The 17,841-nt window shown below is 39.5% G+C and overlaps 1 protein-coding gene across 1 annotated transcript; it reads left to right on the top strand.

Moving 5' to 3' along the window:
• LOC109725068 (cellulose synthase-like protein E2) lies at positions 15,785 to 17,685 on the top strand. The gene is made up of 2 exons (XM_020254126.1): positions 15,785 to 16,255; positions 17,636 to 17,685. The coding sequence occupies exons 1-2, from the start codon at positions 15,954 to 15,956 to the stop codon at positions 17,652 to 17,654; spliced, it is 321 nt and encodes a 106-aa protein (XP_020109715.1). The 5' UTR covers positions 15,785 to 15,953; the 3' UTR covers positions 17,655 to 17,685.

Genomic DNA, 17,841 nt, shown 5'->3' with positions numbered 1-17,841 from the left:
GAGTGGGCCAGGGGCCGAGCCGGGCTTCCCCCTCCAAGAAAACGGACCGGCCGGGCCTGCATTTGAGCCGGTCGGGCCGGGCTGACCATTGGCCCGAAACGGCCCGGTTAATGTGGGCCATGCCATCCCGACACGGCCCACATTACACCCTACTTTGACACCACCGAAGTTTAAAAAATTATAAGCACTCCAGACTGAGAATTTTCCATCTCTGCTCCACCTCCAAGAAATTAAGTCCTCATCACTTGATGTGGATATGTTTGCGGCCTGGTCTGAAAAATGTTGTAGCTCAGCTTGGCCATCATCGTCTAGCAAAGAGTTGAACCCGAGGTTGGGGCGTGAAGCAAAACGTGACAACCAGACATTGACCGAATCTTGTTTCAGGAGCGCCAAGGCATGCAGGTAAGGAAAGTGAGTATGCAGGGTAGACTCTCGTACTATCTAGCGTTCCAAAAGGATGTGCTCTTTGTTGAAAAATCTTTTTGATCTTTTATTAAAATATTCTTTAAAAATAATTCAAAAGTTTAATTTTGGTTTTAGAAAAATTTCGATAAAGAAATTAAATAATAAATACTGTAAAGAAAATGATTAGAAAAGGCCTGTGGATCGAGGCGTGTAGAGCACTATCCTAGAAGCGAAATTGCCCCTCCACGTGCGAGGCTTCCCGGCAATTACTTCTAGCGATACAATGACCACATTCCACCCCGTCGACATGCTTTCATTTCAAGGTGGTGCAAGACGAACCCAATAAGCTTCAGATCCAGCAAAATATAAGAAAGCTCGGCGAAAATCAGCGCCAAAAATCAATGGCGAGAAAACAAAAAATGCGAGGTAGAGGATAGGATTTTGCTCTTAGGTATGCCCTGGTTCAGGTTGAACTCATGCAACCTCCTCCAATATATATAACTAAGGTAAGGATCTTGCTTCAACACGTCAATTCTGTGTAAAACAAGATAAGCCTAAGATTATACGATATACGGATTAAGATAAAGATAAAACCGAAAAATAAAAAGTAAAAAATAAAATAAAATAAACCGGGTGCATGGACTACGTGCGCCGTCGGCTGCGCGGCTTGGCTCGGCTCGTGTTCGTGCCATGCGTGCGTGCGTGTGTTAAGTCGAGAGCATAACTTTCATTTTCTCCCAAGTAACTAGCTTGAGAATGAAGAAATATATAAATCACAACAACACACCATTAGTTTTCAATATGGGACTAAACCTCACATATGAAAACTTTAATTGGGTTCTCAGGCAAGGCCCATTAAGTATTGGGCAACCCAAGAGGCCAAATAAGTTTCAAATCACCAAAAATCCAATAAACTCTAACGCTCTTTCCATTGGCTAACAAGAAGGTATTGAAGTGAAGAAAGGTGTAACCAATTTGAGAAGACCCTTTCAAAGAGGTGAGCATCCCAAGGGATTAATGCTGCCAGGTGAGAGCGACTCATGCTTGTAGTGTTTGTTCCTTAGAAGCTAGACCCATGGTAATGATGGTGCGTTATAAAATCTCCATACACCCTCATCAAAAGGGCTGAGTTCATACCTTTTAAATTACGAATGCCAATTCCACCAAAGTTTTTCTAGCAACACACATTTTTCCTATTTATAAGACAATGGAAGACATTGTCTAATTTCTTACCCCTCCAGAAGAACCCCCTATGGATCTTATCAATGCTTATTCCTACCTAGGTTAGCAGCTGGAATACCAAAGAGAAATAGGTGGAAATGCTAGAAAGAACAAAGTTAAGCAGCATAAGTCACCCTCCACTAGATAGTGACATTCCCTTCCAACCTGCCAACCTATTGTCAATCTTCTCAATGAGTGGCAGATAATCCATCTTTGTCAAAGTCTTGAGGGTAAGAGGGAGCCCTGGGTACGTGAGAGGAAAATCATGTGAATAACATCTCAAAAAATTGATCTATTGACAGATTTATAGGAATAAGAACACTCTTGTTGTGAATTATCTTGAGACCCGAGTTTTTAGAGAAAGCTTCCAAGATTAGCTTGATTACTGCGGCCGATCTGAGGGAGCCGTCAAAAAATAGAAGCATATTGTTAGCAAATTATAGTGCGTGCATGGCGAGACTCCCTATCCCCACTACAGTAAAAGCATTTGTATCAACTCCCTTTTGTAGCATTTTGAAGAGCATATCAACACAAAGGACAAACAAAAGTTGTGATAGAGGATCGCCCTGATATAGTCCTTGTTTGCAATTGAAGAAATCTGAAACCCTATTGAGAAGAACATCAGTAGAAGATGACTGAAGCCGAGCGTTAATCCAACCAGTCCATTGATCCCCTAAGCCTCTTGCCGCAAGCAACTCTATTAGAAAGTGCCAACTTATGTGATCGAAAGTTCGTTCAAAGTCCAGCTTTATAAAGGCGCCTTCTGCTTGGTAGAATTCAGATGATGGATAAGAATATGGACACAGTAGAAGTTGTCAAGTATATGCCCCTTTGACAAATGCTGCTTGATGCGGGTTAATTAGGTCGCCCATCACTTTTTGGAGCTTACTTGCCAGCACTTTTGAGATGATTTTGGGTAAGCTATGCAGGAGACTAAGATCCTTTGCTGTTGCAGCTACACTCTTCTTTGGTAGGAAGCAAACCCAGCTTGAATTGAGTCCAGTTAAGTTCACAGTCCCTTTGTAGAAACCAATATCTCCATTATGTTCTCCTTGAGACAATCCTAGTAGCGTTGGTAGAACAACATTGGCAAACCGTCTAGCCCCAGTGGTTTCTCTAGAGCACTAGCGAGGATCGCCTTTTTGACCTCCGACACATTAAAATGCATTAAAAGGTTGGAGAAGTCACAATGTTCCTCCCCGTATAACAAAGAAAAGTTGATGTTGTTCTTGGGAGAACATTTTGTTCCAAGCTGGTTATAAAAGAAAGCAAATAGATAGTCAGATATATCACCATAAGAGGAGAAAGTAGAGCTATCGTCCGAGATGCGAAAAATAAAGTTTCGGTTTCTACAATCACTCGCTTTGAGATGGAAAAATTTTGTATTAGCATCCCCGCCTTTAACCACAGTACATGGGATCTCTGTTTCCATCTTAATTCCTCTTGCAAACAATGTTCTTTATGTCTCGCTTGGAGTTGAGATCATAATAAGCTTTCCATATTAGAGATAGGTCTAGTTTCCTCAGACTTGTCAAGCCATTCGATCCATCGAAGACATACGTTGCTCTGCTTTTTGATTGCCGATGTAAGGCCTGCACTCCAAGAATCGAGGGCCCTTGGACGTTTTATTTTTGCAGCAAAGTGGCTAGATGCATCCAAGCCAAGTAATGCCTGATTCCATACAATGTAAATAACATTCAAGGCAGTAGGGTATCGGAGCTAGAAAGTCTCAAAATGGAATAGATTCGCTGATGATATAAACGTGTAGACTGAGAGTATTAGCGAAAGTGATCTAAAGTTGGCTCAACAGCATCCTTAATGCAAAGTTGAGGAACTTGTGTCGCCATCCATACGAAATCAGAGCCCGGTCGAAAAGTTCTAGTGTAAAATTGCACCTCCCATTTAATCATGTAAAGGATCTATTAAGGAGGGGCATATCTAACAAGCCAATATCATTGATTAGTTCCCTAAATTTCAGAATCTCGAAGATATTTGAAGTAATCTTGTTTTTATCTTGAACTGAAGGTAGAATATTGAAGTCTTCTAGGGCCGCCTATACATCCCTTGATCTTGCATTGATAAGACGTAGCTCATTCAAGAAGACAGCTTTGAGGGAATTACAATTTAGACCATAAATGTTTGTGTGAGACCCTAGATAGTCCTATATGTAAGATATAATAGGGCTAAATCTCTTAACTCGGCTTAAGCATTTTGGGCAGTGGCTAAGCCCAAGAGTTTAAGAAAGTTAAGCGTACTAGGACAGAAGTTGTCCTAGGATGGATGACCCCCTGGAAAGTTGGGGTGTCACAGTTGGTATCAGAGACAATTACCAGCCGGAAGTGTGAGTGAGTCTCGGCTGAGCCAGAATTATACAGTGGGGAGAACGAGACTCTCATGCTATTGACTATATGGGTAGAGTGCGGCTCTCCTACAAAGTCGGTTTAGGCTAACGAGACGAGTCTCACATTGCCTGGTACTTGTGAGTTTGAGCCTCATGAAGGCGTCAGGGCTTAAAGATGGGAGAATATGAGACCCCAGATAGTCCTATATATAAGATATAGTAGGGCTAAAATTCTTAACCTGGCTTTAGTATTTTGGGCGGTGGCTAGACCCAAGAGGTTAAGAGAGTTAAGTGTGTTAGGACGGAAGTAGTCCTAGGATTGGTGACCCCTTGGAAAGTTGGGGCGTCACAGTTAGAGATTAAGAACACAGCTTCATCCATCTTTCTTTTAAGTACAAGATTTAGCGAGAAGAAACCTGATCGGTCTTCAATACAGTCAAAAAGATATGGGTTCCAAGCCATTAGTAGCCCACCTCTAGCTTCAACAGCATCAAGCGTTCTAAACTCATGTAGGTATGATCCACAAAAGAAAAAAAAAATAGATATAGAAATGGATTGGAGCTTGGTTTCTTAGAGACATACTACACTGTATTTACTGTTTAGAATAAAAGATTCGACAATGGTGCACTTAGTCTGATCATTGAGGCCTCTTATATTCCAAGACAAAAAACGAAAAACTCTATTTCTAACCATAAGAAAAGCATACATCCCCCTCCCTAATTCCTTTTGCAGAAAAGCAAACTACTCCTCAAAATCCTACACTCGATAGGTGTACCCGCCATATACTCCACGTTCTGTGAAGACAGTGGTCCACTAATGCCATCCATAATGCCGCAATCCTTCTTGATCTTCTCCACTGCCTTTTCTTTCTCGGATATTTCCTTGATGGAAGAATCTATCGTAGAAGAAGAGGGTCTGGAAGTCTTGGAAAGATATTTTGCTAACTTTAGTATTTTGCACATTAGCTCTTGGGCCTTTTGTAGGGTGGATTTTTTCAAACCCTTGTATTTGTTAGCGAGTCACAAGCTTCTCCAATACGAATAAGGCTTGGATTAGGCCGCGCGATCTATGCAGAAAGATTTTGAATGTAGAGGGGAAGGAGAGTCCAACATTAAAAAAAAAATCTGCTTTTAGTAGGCCCATACGCTAAGAGGACCAGCTTATGGGAGCTTATATAGGAAGTAGGCCCATTAAGAGTGAAATAGTTGTCAGTAGGGGCCCAAGAGTGATCTGGTCCAATGCACTTAGGAGTCAGGACCGCATTACCTACCAAAAGCGCCTGGTCCACTGGGCCACAAATGGGACCCAGATCAGGAAAAACCACCGGGGCAAGTGGGGAGTGGGAATCACTTGATTAGTCTAAGGGGGAACTCGAAGACCTTGATTATCACTAACATCGGCAACAGAGGTAAGATCTTCCCCAAGTATGCTGAGCCATGTAACCCGGATTCAAATTTGCACTCAAATTTGAAATGAAGGTGATCTCATTATCAGTCTCCATTCCCGCCAGTGCCGGACCGATTCAAAAACTCACTGTCACTGTTGTCGCACTCTAGCATACTTACTTTGCCAAAGACCGGACCTTCTAGCAAGATGAGCGTTAACAATGTCTCCAGTAACAAATGGCACCAAGGAAAAGCCCGAACTCTTGATAAAATTTTCTTGAGCCTCTATGGTGGTTAGGTCCAGATGTTCATCCAGATCTTATCCAAGCAAGATGGGATTGGCATCCTCCTAGGATTCAACTTCAATGGGGATTGAGAACCTCCTATCTTCCACCATAAGGGCCAATGTTTCAGGGATTTTGCAAACATTCTGGCAACATATTTTGGCCCTGAAGAACGAGACGTCCAATTGCCTTTCAGTAAGGTTGTCTACTTCGACCAGAGAGCCAAAACTACTGACTACAGCCTTAACATCTTCTTCGTTCCAACATCAAATTGGCCAAAGTTGAAGCCGGATCCAAGCCTTATACTAAAGATGGCCTCTCTCTTCTTCACTCTCATCTCTCCAATTATAGAAACGAATGGAGTAATCCAAAACTTGAGGGCTACGATCTATGGTCGACTCCCTTGATACCCAGTTGGGAAAAAAAGATGGCCATCGATGGAGGACGAAAGTTGGCCACTTTGTAACTAAGGCTGGAACCCCCAAACCTTCCTACGAGCCCCTGGGACAGAAATTCAAAGACATTTTCAGGCTGCGGGCCCATTGACTCCACCATTGCGATGCACCCTGATAAAAAGAGTAGACCGGCTGAAGGGGCCCTGTAAGGAAGAAAGGCCTCAATCGTGCGCGACCGACCAGCAAGAGTATCCGAATGTATGTTGGGGAAGTGAGAAACTTTTAAAACCACATTGTGGCTAAATGAAAATAAGGTAAACCATAAGAGGGTAAAGTGAAACTCTTTGAACTACGAGATGGCAATGTGAAGATAAGCTATGCACATAAGGGCAATTTGAAGTTTACCCTAAAATTTTATATAAATTTTACTTAATTATAATATTTTTTATTTAAAAGTAAATAGTTTGAAATGAAAATCATAAATTTGAAACAAATTGTTGTTGTGTCATTAAGCAAGATTTGACAAAAGAGAGGGAAATACAATATTTCCACACCATCTAGAGGTGTACATCTTACACCGTTAGATTTAGAATTTCAAAAACCCCTTTGAGATTTTATAAAGAGCAATTCTCGTGGTACATCCTAAAGTGGGTGTAAAATAACAAGGACTTAGCTTTCGCCACATTCTAAATCAGTTCACACCCTTATAGGAGATACTTGCAAGAGCACTGGATGTCACGCCCCGCGACCGCCCGCCTATTTGGCCGGGTTGCGGCGCCGTAACAGACCGCCGAACGGACAGGGTTTCTCCGGTACCGCGGACAGAGTCTCCCCTGTGCATTCAAGGCGTCGCAATCAATACAATGTACAAAGTTCCAACCAGGAATACATTTCAATCAAAGATTGCATAAGGAAGTATCAAAAACATAATCTTGTTATTACAAGCATTCACATTCATACATTTTACATCCCAAATACTTATTACATTCAACTTCCAAATACAATCCGATTTAACATGATTATTACAACTTGATTCTTTTCATTTTCTACAATCCTAAGCAAGCCGACTCAGGGTACCGCTATCTCTGGTCTCGGTGGTAGGGCGCTAACTATGATGCTACGCCCTCGCCTCGCGCCGCCGCGCCGCTCACGTGTGAACCTGTAACACCCCAAAACCACGTGGGGTGAGAACCAACTCCATGGTTCCCAGTGGGTACGGCCACCCAAGGGAAAAGCTCGACCAATAGGTCCAAGGGAGGCAACTGCAAGTTAGTTCAATAAACAGATAGATATATATCTTGATTATGCAACGAATAAAACCATGCATTGCCTCACGAATGCAATATGAAGATCATGCAATGATGCGACTATACAATCAACTAGTAATTCAATCGATTACTACTTTCATCCAATTGACATTTAAGGTTTTCTGTCATTTACCATTTTAATCATAAGGTCTCATTTACCTTTATCAACTATCCACCCGACTCGGTCTTGAGTCAATCATTCGCGGAGTACCGCGCAAAGGCAGGCTCGAGGCGAAGGACGTCTCACTTGCACCTCAGCCTTAAGTCCACTCAACTAGGATATTATTATAGCTCATAAGTTTATTACCCAATCACTTGGCTAACCCAAAGGTTTCGCCCTCAACAAACTCACCAACCCAAAATCCCATTAACCGGGGAGATACCCGCTACAACCCGGTGGGACCGTCCTCTGGGGAGATACCCGCTACAACCCAGTGATGTCGACTCCGGAGCACATCGCCCGAGGGGGAGCTACCACAACCTCGAGCAAGGACTAAAGGTGAGTATGATCAATGATCAAATCCAAAATCTTGAGGATGTCAAGTTCAATCCATTCCTTAACTTTAGGAAGACTATGCTCAAATGACTCTAACTCTAGGGTTGAAATGTCATAATATTTCCATCATTCTTTTCTTTGCATTCTTTACTATCACTTGTGTCATATACACTACTATATTCTTGGACTCATGCCACACTTATTTTCTAAGTGTTCAACATACCATAAGTGTTTCCACTATACTAATCATATGCCACTCGATCTAATATATATAGATTGTCCACGTCACATATCATAGTTCATATGTCGTTGTTTTTCAATGTCGAGTTCTCTAATTCACGTAGAGTTTATCGACTCAGGTTCAATATGCATGTGTCATTTAACATAATCCACAATATGTCAATATACATTGATCTAGTATATTCTACAATAAATCAACATGCACTCATTCATCATATTCCACAATATGTCTACATATATATGCCAACCATTCATATGCCATCCAACATGTTCCATAATTTATCAACATGCATATTACCTCTAACACATTACTATAAGAGTGCGTTTGGTTCGCGCTATCTTTTAAAGATTCCTAGTAATCCAATAGGAATAAAAAAATATGACGGTGTTTGGCTAAACGCACTAAGTAATCTAGTTGGTAATATTGGATTCACTTGGGAATAAGATTCACCCCAAAGTACTAATCTCATTCCCTTAAGGGAGGATGGGTATCCTCATATTAATGGATTTGGATAATTATAATATATCTAATCTCTTTCTTTCTCCCTACCCGTCGGCTAATTGATATTATTTTTCTTTACACTCTAACATCATATCTTTCTCTAAACTTATCTTTCTCTCTAAAATTTAACTTTTTTTTCTCTCTCTAAACTAAGCTTTTTCTCTCTCTTTCTAAAATCTCAACTCTCTTACGCCCTCTAATTTCGACTCTATATCTTTTTCTATTTTTTTAATTATGTTCTCTCTCTCTCTCTAAATTATGCTCTCTCCCTCTTTTTTCTAAAAAGATGTTGAAACTTTTAGTAGCATTATCTAAAATTAATTAAAAAATAAATAAATTAATTGTATATTTTTTGTAATATTAAATAACATGGCTAAATAATATTACCGTGCGAACCAAACACAGGAATTCCACACTCCGCCTTGCCTTCAGCAAAAGCAAATAGGAATGAATGTAGATTCTGACATCTTTTCATTCCTAATAATCTTTCATAATGCGAACCAAACGCACCCCTACATTATTTTTATGCATTCATGTAACAATTAATCATACATTTATCTAGCATTATGTTAACTTGCATCTATCCATTACGCATTTCCTTACCTTGGCATTACATTGACATGCATCATTTTTTAACTTCATTACTCATATATGCATCAACATGGATTCTTAATTTGCTTAGACATAAAGGCGACCTATCGCTTCGGTAAGCACAACCCACCTTAACTCGCGTTCCGATTGCTTGTCGCACTTGGCAATCGGCCGCCCGCCCGGCACCCGTATCGGCACGGCCCGATGTCGCAACTGCGCCTCAACCGTGCTCCGCTTCGCAGCCCCGAAAATTATAGGTCTTCGGTTATCGCCACGATGCCTCAAATCCATTTTCATGATTTTACGACGTCGCCCGGCTCGGCCCTCTCCCGGCGGACCCGAGTCTAAACGTCCATTCTTTTTAATACTTTGTACGGCTGTCGGATTGCCGACCATCTTCCGCACGCGTTTCGTTACCTAGGCAATTAGGTTTACGAAGGGTCAAATGAGATCAAATCCTCATATTTTGAAAGTTTGCATTTGGAGCCTAGGTTACAACTATCAAGAAATCACTAATTGATCCATGATTCAAGCATTAATCATCTAGATGCATGCTAGAACTCCCTCTAAATTCATGTTATAAGGTATTTAAACCAAAAGCATTAAAGATCTACCATTACAGGGCTCAAGAAGCTCACCTCAAAACTGAGCTCCAAACCATGGAGAAAGATGAAAGAAGACGAAGGCGATCCACCTCCAAGCTTCACTATCTCCACCAAATCCATCCTTTTTGGGAGAGATTTAGAGAGAGAAAGAGGCTTCTCCTCTTTCCTTCCATGCGTGTGTGTTGTGTGCGTGCGTGTGTGTGTGGGTTGGGGGCAGCCCTCCCGGTTGAAGAAGGAAGGAGGAAAAGGGATTTAATCCCTTTTTACCATTTTGCCCCTCAACTATGCACTATTCACTTCGGGCAGTTTATTTTTCGTCGGAGCCCTTCTGGATGTCCGTTTTAACTCAAATTTGACAGTTATGTTCGATTTAACGTACTGAACAAGAATATATCTTAAGTTTTCGGTTTCGACCCCGTTTGGTCACCGAAAATTGTGCCGAACTGCAATCTTTATCAGATAGCCTTCGGATTTTATTTCTCACTCTACGGATGTCAGAAAAATATGAAACTTTAAATCTAGCCTCATTAAAATATTACTGACATCCCCGCCAATTTTCATAATTTTCTGAGACTGTGCATTTTCTGCTAATTTATCTGTCCCGTTTCCAACAGAAAATTCTAAATCTTCTGTTTTCATTCCGATTTCAGCACAAGTCACTTCTGACTTATGTTTTACTTCTACAAATCCAATAAAAATAGTTCCTCACACTATTTTTATTTATTTTTATTTTTATACCAAAATCTGGTATGTTACACTGGATCTCCGACGTTAAACTTCAAATCGCGTTGTCATTTGTTGTATTGGCTCTTTTGTCGACTTTGCACTGTCAATTGTCTTTAATGCATAATTCTAACTTTTTCCTTGACCTCTTGTACTATGTCTAGATCCAAAGTAGATCTATCATCGATCTGACTCCAACACAGTGGAGATCAACACTTTCTATCATACAATACTTCATAGGGTGTCATTCCAATACTTGCTTGTATGCTGTTGTTCTAGGCAAACTCCGCCATTGGCAAATATTGTTGCCAACCGATCTCATAAACCTAGGATGTATACTTGTAGCATCTCCTCAAGGATTTAATTAGTCCTCTCTACTTGCCCGTCGTTTTGAGGATGATATGCCGTGTTAAAATCTAGACGCCTCCCAAGAGCCTCGTGGAGACTTCTCCAAAACTACGAAACAAATCGGGGATCCCAATCCAAAACGATAGATACTAGCACACCATGGAGTGTATAACTTCATCAATGTAGATCCATACCAATTTATCTTGTGACCAAGTGGTGTGGATAGGTAGAAAATAAGTCGATTTCGTTAACCGATCTATAATCAGCCAAATCGCATCGTGGCTCATTTGCGGCTGGGGCAAGCCAATGATGAAGTCCATAGAGATGTTCTCCTACTTCCAAATGGATACATGTAGACTTTGCAATTTGCCAGCCGAAGTCGATGTCTCGTCTTGACTTATTGGCATACTAGGTATTGATCCACGAAGCGTCCAACGTCACCTTTTATATCAAGCCACCAGAAATGTGTCTTTAAATTTTTGTGCATTTTGGTGCGTCCGGGTGTATGGTATACAGGGACCATTGTGCTTCTTTTAGATTTTTTTTCGAATCTCTGAGTCACTAAGACACACACAATTGACCTTGAAACCAGAGAACCCCTCGGAGTCCAAGCTAAAATCCTCCGTGCTCCCGCCCTCGATATCAAATCATACCTTTTGTAGCTTTTCATCTAAGATTTGTTTCTCTTGATTTTTTCCAACAAGATTCATTGCATTCTAAGAGTCATGAGTTTTACTGAGGTACCGATTGCAACAGCCTCCAAATCAAAATGTCGTATTTCTTTTTGTAGCGACGCTTGGCTAATGATCAACTTCGTGAGATTTTTCAAGGACTTTGGGCTTAAAGCGTCCACCACTATATTTACTTTTTCTTGGTGGTATGAGATTAAGACTTTGTAGTCTTTTGACAATTCCAACCACCAATAATGCCTCAGATTCAATTCCTTATGAGTTGATAGGTTTTTTAGACTCTTGTGGTCTTTGTACATCTTGTAATGCTCATCATATACATAGTGCCACCATAACTTTAGAGAAAAAAAATCACAACAGCCAACTCAAGGTTATAGGTGGAACGGTCAAACTACAGTATCGATATACAAGATAACCGTGGTACCTTAGGTCAAAAGATCACTCATACCACTACAGTATGGAACAATTCACTAACGAGTGAATGAACAATTCATTGACGATTGAGTAGATCAACATCCATGTAATTATTCATAATTGGTCACGTTTAGTGAAATTGTTCCTCAACATTCACTTATATGCTTGATCTAGTGTCATCATACTAATGACTTGAGACTCGAAATCCCATAAGGAAAGCACATCTCAGGCATATGATAGAAGGTATACAATGCCCATTTTACACAGCTGTGCTCAGTTCAAAATATTGAATGCTTGCTCTATAACCCGCTTCACAATTCGAGCACTCAAAATGGAAATCGTTCGAATGTTTATTCCACCGCACTAAGGGTGTTCTCGAGTTGACTGCCCAAATATGGTGCATGGCGTCCAAGTGTTTATTCCTCCGCACAAGGGGTGTTCTCCAGTTGAGCGTTCGAATGTGGTATTGGGCGCCCTCAGTGGACCGCCTGAAAGTTGTTTCGGGCACCCACAGGGGAATTGCAGCGCCTGAAGCTCCTGTCTAGTAACGCCTACTCTCAAGTTGGGAGTCCTGAAGTTATTCGGGCGCTGCATGTAGGATCCGAATTAACATTCGGGGCCCTACAAGGTATTTTGGACGTCTGAATCTCAGACTCCTGCAAATCCAACTCTCTGGATAAGCGTCCGAAATTTCCAGGTGCTTCCAAGTGCTATTCGAGGTTCTGGGCGTCTGAATTGGTCTAGAACTCAAAATTTTCAGTTTTGAAGCACTATTTCGATCCAAAATTAATTTTAATTCGATCCAAACTTATTCTAAACCTCTCAAAATCTATTTTAATCATGTCTAGAATGATTCAACTGTACTTTATCAATTTAACCAAAATCCAGGTACATTATAGCAAGGAGGCACGGATGCAGACAAAAGTGTAAGCTTTTTTTTTTTTTTTTTTTTTTTTTTGAGAGGAAGGTAGCATGCTACCGCTTCATTCATTAAGAGATTGAACTTAGCAACAAGGTTGAGACAACTAGGCCTCAGAGGAGGGAAAAAAAAAAAGAAAAAGAAAAAAGAAGAAGTTATGTAGCTCAGATACAATTAACCTGTGAGTAGCGTGACACAACCAGTGTCGTACAGAGTACACACATATAAAAAACCAACTGATAAGATCGCTAATGCAAGCAGTGCGAGGCCCAAAGGTCTCTTAAGGAACGGATGTTAGCAACCAGCTGGTTCAAGGGGAGTTTCTTGTTTTCAAAAATTCTTATGTTCCTCTCCAACCAGATTGACCACTACGTAGACGCAATTGTAGCAAGTTCGCGGCCCCTAGGGCACCGCCTTTAAGACCGCCTTTAAGGCTACTCTCTTCCCAAAGTCGATTCACAGAGTGGCATTGGTATAGGGACGCCTTGTTTGGGAAGTGTAAGCTTTTAATTACTTCATTATATCTCTCGTTATATAATATTTCACACAGCTCAGAAAATTTAGACGATTATCTAAATCCAAATTGTTGAAATATCACGCTGGTTCGATATTTGAATAACTTAGTTACAAGTTATATAATATATCTCAAATTTAAGTAAAATAGATTTTTTTTTTCTGTACTAAAGTTATCAAAATTGTTTATCGAAAAATTTATTTATTGATTTATTTATTTATTTTGAAAAGAACACCACAAGATATTTATTTCATAGGACAAACAGTCACAGACTCCTCAAACTCTTCGAAAGAAGACCAACTAGAAACTACCCGCGAAATAAGGTCCCATTTAGCTAGTTTACCAACACTTCGTGAAAATGAAGTATATCTAGAAGACCACACTATAGGAATATTATTATTGGATTCCAAAAGGCGTCGAAGCGAAGCAATTTTCTCTGCTACTTGCAGTGAAATCGGGATATGTCGGTACTCCTAACACAAGTAGGAATGAATGATGGTTGTCGAATTTGTGTAAATTGAGCACTTGATATTAGGCTGATTATTTAGAAGCCACTTGAGCAATTATTTATTCAACTTATATAATTGCTTACATTAGGGGTGTGTTTGGTTCGAAGTCGGAATCGGAATAAGAATCAGAATCGAAATAAGCTGGAATTGGAATCGGAATGACTCGTTACCTAATTCTGTTTGGTTCATCACCTGAATCGGAATCGGAATAAATCATTTCCATTGTTGGTGTTTGGTTCAGGTAGATATAAAAAACGTAATCAAATTAATATGCTAACTTTATCTTTATAATATATTAATTTAAATTCAAATTGAAAATTAAATATTAAAATTTTACGTCAAAATTTTGAAATAATGTCAAAATTTTAAATCTTTTTTTTTTAAAAAATTAAACTTTGAAGTTGAGGGGATAATTCAAAATATAAAACTAAATTTTGATTTATTCAAGTTCCAACTTAAAATTTAAATTTAAATTTAAATTTGAATCCATAAATTTAATTTAAGTTTTAAATAAAATTTGAATAAAACTTTATATAAATTAAAATTTAATTTAAATTCAAATTCATAAGTTAGATTTGAAATACTTGATTAAATTTTAATTTTTAATTCAAGTTCAAATTAAAATTTATAATTATATATTTAATTTCTAAATTTAAACTCATATTTTAATTAAAAAGTTGAAAAAATAAATTTAATCCAAATAAATATTCATTACGTCCGGATTCAACTTTCAATCCGGCCTCCTAGGCCGGATTGAAAAAATAGGTGATTGGAGGATTCCCATTCCACTCGGAAATCGGAATCGGAATGGAACTCCCATATACCAAACACCAACAAACGGATTCGCACATTTCGATTCCGATTTTAAGGTAAAAAAGAAGCGAATCAAACACGCCCTAGAATTAACCGTATTTAACTCAATGATAGAGCATGGAATGTAAATTGAACCAAATCGTAAAGAATGGAGAATGATTGAAACAACTAATGCACAAGGAAAGTTTTTTTCAAATTGTTAGAAGAATTTTTAAAAAGTGTAGAATTTTTTTAAAATTTTTTATAGTAATAATAAACAAAAAAACTAAGATGCATGAAGAAATTTTAAAATGTTGTCTAATAACAACAAAGGAATGCAAATTGAATACAAAATCTAAATTTCAATTTTAAATTCAAAATCTGAGTCTGAATTCAAATTTTAAATTTTTTATTTGAAATCTAAAATCTGGATTTGAATATGTTATTTGAATTCAAACTTTGAATTTAAATTTGAAATAGACTTTATAATCTGAATTTAAATATATAATTTGAATTTAAAAGTAAAATTTGATTTAATTTAAATTTGAAGTCAGGACCCTAATCTGAATTTCATTAAAAATTTGAATTCAAAGTATGAATTTTGAATTTCAATTAACTTGTTACATTTCTCTCAATTTTACGAAAAAAAAATGTTCTGTAGCAATAGTGCTCCAATAACCATATGTAGTCGTACATACTACATATAGCGTTTCTCTTTTGTTTGGTTAAACATAAAATCATCAAAAATAATTTTTTATAAAAAAAAAATTCAGTAAAAAAGAAATTTATATTTTCTAGTGTTTAGTTTGTATGAGAAAATTTTCATCAAAATTTATTTGGTTGAAAGAAAAAAAATTACATTTATTTAATTTGGCGAAAAAAAAAAATTATTGAGTTTCATTTTTCCTCGAAAAACAGTAAAAACGAAAACTTCAATTTTTTTTTCTAATCCGTAAAATTATTTTTATAAATTTTTTACGTTAAGCCAAATAAATAAAAAATATTTTTTATATTAAAAATAATTTTTTAATTTATTTTGGGCGGAACCAAACGCACCCGAAAGTCAGAGTTTAGAAGATAAAGTCAGTAATAGCGGCAACAGTTGACCAGCAGAAAGAGATCATGACATTATCCTCTCTCTCTCCCTCTCTCTCTCTCTCTCTCTCTCTTTTACCACCAACCCACACATCAGAGAGAGCTCTCTTTCCCTTATTAGCATCAAGCCATCAACCCCACACTCATCAGAGAGAGAGAGAGAGAGAGAGAGAGAGAGATGGTTGAAGGAGAAGAAGATGGGAGTCCTCTATTTGAGACCGAAGTTGCTGAGGGCATCGGAAGGATTTGGTACAAGTTACATGCTCTCTCTGTGTTCGTGGGGATTTGTGGGATTTGGGCGTACAGAGCTCTGCATATCCCAAATGCAGAGGAGGAGCAGGAGCAGGGCCAGGGGAGGTGGTGGGCATGGATTGGACTCTTTGGGGCCGAGCTCTGGTTCGGCCTCTATTGGGTGCTCAAACAGGCCGTGCGCTGGAACCCTACCTATCGCCGCACCTTCAAAGCAAGGCTCTCCAAGAGGTAACTAAACAAAGAACACAAATCCTCTCTTTGTCTCTCTCTCTCTCTCTTTTAATGTTGAGATAAATAAGAGATTGATCTTTGGGATAACGTGGTATCAGAGCCATGTTGGATCGAAAACAACGTTGCTCTGTTTTTTAGAAAACAGGATTNTTAATGTTGAGATAAATAAGAGATTGATCTTTGGGATAACGTGGTATCAGAGCCATGTTGGATCGAAAACAACGTTGCTCTGTTTTTCAGAAAACAGGATTAACATTTCAAAAATCGTACCTGAAGCCATCTCTATATTTGATCCTAATTAAAGCCAGCTATTGTTTGATAAGACGAAGGATTTCATCAGTGGCTGAAGAAGCCTATGCCTGCCATCTATAATCTATAATCTATAATCTATAATCTATAATCTATAACTATATATTATTCCTCGATAACTGCACACGTGTCGCGAGGAGGCTGCGGCGCGGGGCGCGGGCGGCCGCGTGCAGAGCCACGAGCGGGAGCGGGCGCGGCGCAGGGCGGGCGCTGGCGCGGGCACGGGCGTGGGCGCCGACTCGGGGGCGGGCTCCGGCGCTGGCGCCGCGAGGCAAGGGCGGGCGCTGGTGCGGGGGCCGGCGCCGGCCCGGGGGCGGGCTCCGGCGCTGGCGCCGCGGGAGAGGGCGCGGGGGCGGGGCGCGGGCTCGGGCGCGGGCTCGGGGCGCAGACGCGGTGCGGCGCGGCGCGGACTCTGCGCGGAGCCCAAAAAAATCAGTGCTTATAGTGGTGGTGTTCACGGGGTCCACGAGGCCGAAGTGGCCTCGTGGACCACATGAGAGGGAGGTCCACGGTGGACCTCCCTCTCATTCTCTCTCTCTCTCTCTCTCTCTATATATATATATATATAATTTTATTTATAAATATATATATATATATATATATATATTTATTATATATATAATTTTATTTTATAAATAATATTTATTTATTATATATAGTATTTTATTTGTATATAGATATATTATTATATAATTTACTATTTATTTTTATAAAATATAAAATATATAAATAAATGTTAAATAATTTAGACTACTGATATTGGATATAAATATTATTTTTATAATATTGAGCATTCACATATAAATTGTATATTAAAAAATAAAAAAAAATGATACAGCTTAAGTTAATTTTATATTTGACGAAAATTAATTGCAAGAATCACAAATAATGATTTCTCTTCTCATTCACTAACTACTAGCGGACTACGATACCTACTAAAATTATTTCACTAACTAATGGGTGACTACTATGCGTACTAAAATTTTTTGATGTACTTATTGCACCATTTAAATTCTAAAATTAATTTTTTTAACTAATTTTCAAAATTAAATTTTAAAATAACTACAGCATCGCGCGGGTCCCTTAACTAGTAACTATATATTATTCCTCAATAACTGGCGCGGGCCGCAGGCGGCCGGGGCGCGGCGCGGGTGGGCCGGAGCGGGAGCAGGAGCGGGCGTGGCGCGGGGCGCGGGCGTGCCGCGAGGCGCGTGCTGGCGCGGGGGCTGGCGAGGCGCGGGCGAGGGCACAGGCCGCGTGCGCTGGCGCGTGGA

The sequence above is a fragment of the Ananas comosus genome, linkage group 19 (genome assembly GCF_001540865.1).
Source record: "Ananas comosus cultivar F153 linkage group 19, ASM154086v1, whole genome shotgun sequence".
Classification (NCBI taxonomy): domain Eukaryota; kingdom Viridiplantae; phylum Streptophyta; class Magnoliopsida; order Poales; family Bromeliaceae; genus Ananas; species Ananas comosus.
Note: the sequence above shows the minus strand (reverse complement) of the source record. Positions and strands in the feature narration are given on the sequence as shown.